This window comes from Neopelma chrysocephalum, unplaced genomic scaffold, assembly GCF_003984885.1.
Source record: "Neopelma chrysocephalum unplaced genomic scaffold, ASM398488v2 Primary Assembly neopelma1_96814, whole genome shotgun sequence".
In the NCBI taxonomy this organism is placed as follows: Eukaryota; Metazoa; Chordata; class Aves; order Passeriformes; family Pipridae; genus Neopelma; species Neopelma chrysocephalum.
Genome location: NW_020925458.1, coordinates 1,724,750 through 1,730,749, shown reverse-complemented (window position 1 = coordinate 1,730,749; position 6,000 = coordinate 1,724,750). Strand labels below are relative to the sequence as shown.

General features: G+C 38.0%; 1 protein-coding gene across 6 annotated transcripts in view; it reads right to left on the bottom strand.

Annotated features, from left to right (window-relative positions):
- Nucleotides 1–6,000, bottom strand: part of JAK2 (Janus kinase 2) — an 85,881-nt gene that overhangs the window by 10,058 nt on the left and 69,823 nt on the right. For all 6 annotated transcript variants that reach the window (XM_027709568.1, XM_027709567.1, XM_027709571.1 and 3 more), the window contains 2 exons: nt 2,391–2,563; nt 1,027–1,144 (listed from right to left, as the gene is read on the bottom strand). In XM_027709568.1, the coding sequence (XP_027565369.1) occupies nt 1,027–1,144; nt 2,391–2,563 (291 nt within the window). The remainder of the gene's footprint in view (nt 1–1,026; nt 1,145–2,390; nt 2,564–6,000) is intronic.

Genomic DNA, 6,000 nt, shown 5'->3' with positions numbered 1-6,000 from the left:
GTGTCTTGTGTGTCCTTCTTTTCCCCTCGGACCAAGACCTCACGACAATAACCAACCTGGTGAAGTGGTGAATGCACATGTAGAAATGATTCATTCCAAGCATAGTCCACCTGAACCCATAACTTACTCTACCACTTTTCCTTTCATAATCCTTCTGAAGAAGAACTCTCGGTGTCTGCAACGTTTATGTTATTATGTTGGAAGAGCTGCCCCTGTTTTGAGAGCTCTTCCGTGATACCTTTGACAGCTCATTGCATCAAATTACTAAGAAGTCCACTGAGCCAATGCAGAGATAGCCAATGTCAGTGCCTATCATCACTATTCGGCTCTCAAAACCACTTTTGCCAGATTCTGGCCAAGGGTGAGGTCAGCTTCAGTAAACATAAAAGGCTCCACTCTCCTTTGTTATGCCTGCAGAAGGTGTATGTTAGGTCATGAATCTTATTTCCAGCTGGAGAACTGTTAGTAGTATTTTTCTCCACTCACTGCAAGTTTGTCTTTAAAATGCCTGTCAACACTCTGCAAAAAGCCACTCCCTTTCCTTCATGAACTTCACTCACTTACTAATTTGGGTTCTGGTAACATAACAAGATACCTTTAAGTTATCTTATTTAAATTAATTTAATGTATATGGATTTGTTTAGTTCAGCCTTGAATTTGGAATAGTGTTAAAAATACATGTCATCTTTCAATGAAATGATTGCATCTGGGATGACCCTCCATGAAGGATGGGAAAGAACAATCTATAATAAGAGATTTAAAATCTTTATCAAAGAGTTAGAAGTTCCAGGATGGATAAGATCTGCAGACTGTCAAGAAATTTTCAGATCTCCTTTCCTACTTATGGCTTGATACTAACATCTTTCAGCACGTTATTGCTTCTCATTGGATGCCTCAAAACCACTAAAATATCTCCAGGAAAGGATGAGTAAATATTAACCTATTTAGGTATAGGAACAATCCATATATTCTAGAAAACTTAAATAAATGAAGAAAAATCTCTGAGAACTATTACTATATACTTACAGCTGGTGGGCTTTTGCTTTTGTCAATATAGGTGAAGAGTTCATACAAGACGACACCAAAACTCCACACATCTGAGGCCACAGAAAATTTGCTTTCTGTCAGAGATTCTGGAGCATACCTGCAACATATGGTAAAAGGAAAATTCCTCTGTAAATTTCTTGGTTTTGAAAACATTTGTTTTAACAAGACTGACTTTTTTTCATGAATAAATGTTATTTATGCATAGATATTAGCACGTTCTCATTTCCTTCCAGTACCTTCATATAGTAACTATTCCTTTAATAATAGTTAATTGGTATTGAAGACCAAATCCACCTTAAACACAGTTAGTGATAACTATAACCAAGTTTGACATTTTTTCCAACAAAGTTGTAAATATTTTTCTTATCTGTAGTACAAGTAACCAAGATTTTGATGTGATAAGAACTGGAAAGAAAGACAATTATAGCCTTTTAACACTTTTAGTGAGCCTTGAACTGTGTCCCAGGTAATTTTGGAATTACACTGTACATCTCTAATAACTACTAAGATGCCATTTTGTATCATTTATCCTTCAGATAAACAGTGCCTAAGGCAGAAATAAAATATAGACTAAAAACACATTTACAGAATGGCATTTTTTTTGTTATCAAGACATAAAATGGTTTTTATCTGCCAGTGTATTTTCTGCCAGCTATCTGCCAGTGTATTTTCTAAGGTATTTCTATGTCTTCATAGAACAGAGATTAAACATATTTCTGGCATTCTGAATACAGTCAGAACTTGTATTTCATAATCATTCAGTCTCCCACAGGCTACACTAAGTGTTCTTTTCCTGTTCAAGCCAAGTGCAGTTTGTTGGAGCATTGCTGTAATTTGGGGTAACTTAGACCTTCTCTGGAAGCTCAGTTGCAAAATACAGACATCCACCTGAATACTAAATCTCAGCACTTTATTCTTGTTAATTACAACTGGGGACTTAACCCCACTTGGTCACCAGACAGTTTATCTGACAGGTCTCAGTTAGAAGACACGAATGACCAGTGTTTAGGGAACTGAAAGGTCCAAACATTTGAAAGCAGCCAGGGGAATAGACCCTTTCAGATCTCCCTTATGTCTTTCCCATTGGATACTATTTCTTTTAAATATGTTGGTATTTTTTAGGAGTTTGTTTGGGATGGTTTTTGTTTTGTTTTTTTTTTTTTCAAATATGTTGAAAATTCCCAGATGTTGTTCTATGAAGTCAAACATCATGCACGTGACTTTCACAATGCTGGGAAACTGATGCGGAGTTTGCACTTAAAAATTCCATAATATGGAAAACAATTGGCTGAAATGGCAAAAACTGAAAACGCCATAATGTCACATACCAAAAGAAGACTTACCAAAATATAGGACTTTCACCAGGTTCTTTCACTTTGTAGTATTCTTTGTCTTGTGGCAAGACTTTTGTCAATCCAAAATCTCCAATTTTAACTCTGTTCTCATTCTCCACCAAGATATTTCTTGTTGCTAAATCCCGGTGAACGTATCTTTTCGTACCCAGATACTCCATGCCCTACGCGTAGAGGTCACAAACATAAGAGAAAAAGAGTTACTTTTAACCATTACGTAGCTGCACTTTCCCTAAGAGAATAAATTAACCTCAAAGTTAAAACCAAAACCTAATCATTATTAAAGTATGTGTGCTTGAACATTTGTCTTCCCTGAGGAGTTACTTTTTCCAAGCTCAGGGACTCCCTTAACTGGAGGGACGTAGACTGACCACCAAGTATTTTTTATTGTAGGTGGATAGCTGTTACAGCTCCTTTCTGTAGCCAAATGCAGTTTTCTGGTGATATACAGAAGGAAAACAAAACTTGGGCTAAGCTACACAATCCAGAGCACATGAGAAGACTGTCCTACCTACCCATTTCATTTACTCTTTTTTTTCACTTTGTACATCTACTTTCCTGATTGCTTCCATGAAACGTTATGATTTCTTGAATTTGACAACAATTCTCTCACTGTATTCCCACCCATGTGTCTTGTTTCTCTTTTGCATGGATCATTATCCGCCAACACAGTTCTGCTTATTGTTATATTTCCATGAATTGCTGTAATAAAACACTGCTCCAAAGCCATGTTGGTTTTTGTTGCTGATGATCCCTTCTTACCAATGCACCTAATTATTTTCACTAACAACAAAATATGGAAGGAGCCAGTGTGGCATTACTAAAACAAGAAGGTCTTGCTTAGACAGCAATAAATGATGGGCAGAAATTGATGCCGCACAACGACCCAAGATACCCAGCTCCTATGTGAAAGGAATCACAAAGCAAGCTGTCAGTTTCAGAGTTTCTTAAGAAACCATATCACTCCTTCAACACAACTGAAAAGTAATAAATTACACTTATAACGTTGGTGGGCTCAAAAGTTTTGAACATCGGCGTTATACTATTAATGCCAAAAGGTTTATTTCTCTCTCTCTCTTTTTTTTTTTTTAATGTGAGGAACCTCAGAAAGAGTTTGGCTCTGAAGTGTAACCCTCCTGTCAGACTCCATAACCCCTCAGCACCGCTGGGTGGCATTACTGTTCTCTCACAGCCCATCCCAAGAACAAAACCGTTCAAAAATGTCCCATTCTTCACTGCCCACTTACTTACTACCATCTGGAAAAATACCAAACCTAGCTTCTTCAAAATGAGACTCTCGTGTTCCTGGTACAACTAGTCCATGCAAATGCTACAGCTTTTTCTTATTAGTATGTACTATGCAGAAAACAGCCCTGAAGTTTGATGATAGTAACTTATCTGTTAGCCTGGAAAACACCTAATCTAATACAGATGCTTAATTGAAGTCATGCAAATTCTAAGTGGAAATCATAATCCTGTGGCACTAGTCTAACAATGGAGTTTAATTATGTTTTTTCAAATGTTTCTATCTTTAAAGTTGTGCTCTTCAGCAAAGACACCTGAAGCATTTTAAGCATTAAGAGATGGGAAAATCCTTTCCCAGTATTGTAGCAAGGAACCAAAACACAGCAAGTAGCCAAACACATCCATCTCAACCGTCAGGTATGGGCATGCCTTCATTTCTCTAATACACTTGAGAGGAGAGCAGCAAGGCAAAGGGAGAAAGGTTTTTGACTAAAAAAGCCCAAGAATTACAGTGAAGAAATGCACAGCAGAAAGAAGAGATGTAAGATGCTGAAAGAGCAAACATTGTAAGAGAAGGAAAAGCAGCTAAAGAGTTAAAAATAGAAGAAAAAGCATTCAGATTCCATTTTCACAGTGTCAGGTACTTACTATGTTTATAATTAAGCTGCTTTGGAGTAACAGAATGCTGCAGATTAGAGTGAAATCTTAAAGCAATCGATATAACCTCTACTTTGCAGGTCATACAGTGCAAAGCAAGGCATGTTCACTGTAACTCTTAGACTTTGCTTCCCCTAGAAGTGAAAACGTATTTCTTTAAGAGCAAGTTCTATGCGGATTTCCCACATTTGTTTGTACCCATGGTTTGTCACATGAAAGCAGGATGTTTTTTCCACTTAAGTATGAGGCAGGAGGCATATTTTAGCTCCCTTTGTCTCAGCTGGTGCTTGGTACTTAGGAAGCAGTCATTTCATCTGCTATTTTGATTTCTCACCATCCTGAAGATCTGTAATATTTTGAAGATTCTTTTATATATGTATACGTACACACACATCAAGACCCCTTTCCTTTGTACTTTCTGAATACAATTCCTTTCCCAAAGATTCCTGCCATACTTGCACAGCCTGCAAAGGCCAAAATCCACCTTCCAGTCTTCCCATCAGATACCTCTGTCTCAGAGACAAGGGTCCTGACTTATGTTGCCACTATTGTTCCTCCAGGCTTTGAATAAAGGCCTGAAGACTTACATATGCTCCACAGCTTCTTATGAGAGTACACATGGCAGGCACCTGCAGGTCCCTGTTGCATCATTATACTATGAAAGATGCAGTCACAATCCTTGGAGTTAGTGCTGAGTATTAAGGCTCTTCCAGTTCTGCTTGAACAAAGATTGTTTTCAGTAATTTACCAGCTTAACAGTTATTTTGTTGCAGAAATAATTCTAAGAGAATTTCTTAGGCCTGTTACTGCAGAATGACTTCTTGTTTTGGACACACAGATCAGAGGGCTCTTCAACCCTCTGAGTAGGTGGTCACACGTTCAATCCTTCTTTCTGTGACACTTGCCACAGACTTGCTAGCATTTTCTGTTTTCTCACCTCATTCCACACGGATTGCCCATCAAGGAGCTTTTGATGGAGACTACCCACATCACTGTGCTTCAGTGAAGCATGTGAATAGGTGAGAAAAGCTGTTAAATTGCATGCAACCCTCTGTACATGCACTAGGTCCGGCAGCTGAAGAGTTCATGAGTTAGGCCAGTTTCAAGCAGGGAAGTAGCAAGCTCTTTTCACCATGTGAAAGTTTGAATGTCTACAGAAGATCTCGGCTCCGGCAGAGACTCTCTCCTGATTTTTGTAAGGCCTTTTCTGTGGATATTGCAGAAGGAAAGTCTCCTGCTCTAAGTGTGGTAGGGTACTATTACCAGACATCTGTGGGCTACAGACCCTAAAGAACACTTACTAATGTTATGTAAGCATGTCTTTGATGTGGGTATTGGAAAAAAGGAATTTAAAAATAATTCTGGTACATGCCTTTATGGGGTGTGGTTATATTTTTTTATTTTTGTCTCTGTCTCCCTCACCCCCTTTTTTTCCCCCCCAAAACTACTGAATATTCAATGAAATCTGAAGTGTCTACAGTTTCTTGTATCTAAAGCATAATTACAGAATAAAACTAGGGTATGCATAAGCCCTCTTTCTAAGGAAATGAGATATCACAATAAAGATCAGATGTTTGCCCCCCTTTGCAGAATTTTTCTGAATTATGTTCAGTACCAAATAATTTATTACAGCTTTGGGTATTTTTCTGGCCTCTAGTTCTTCATACAGAAACCATGTATCTTTGCTCTTTGTCTAATA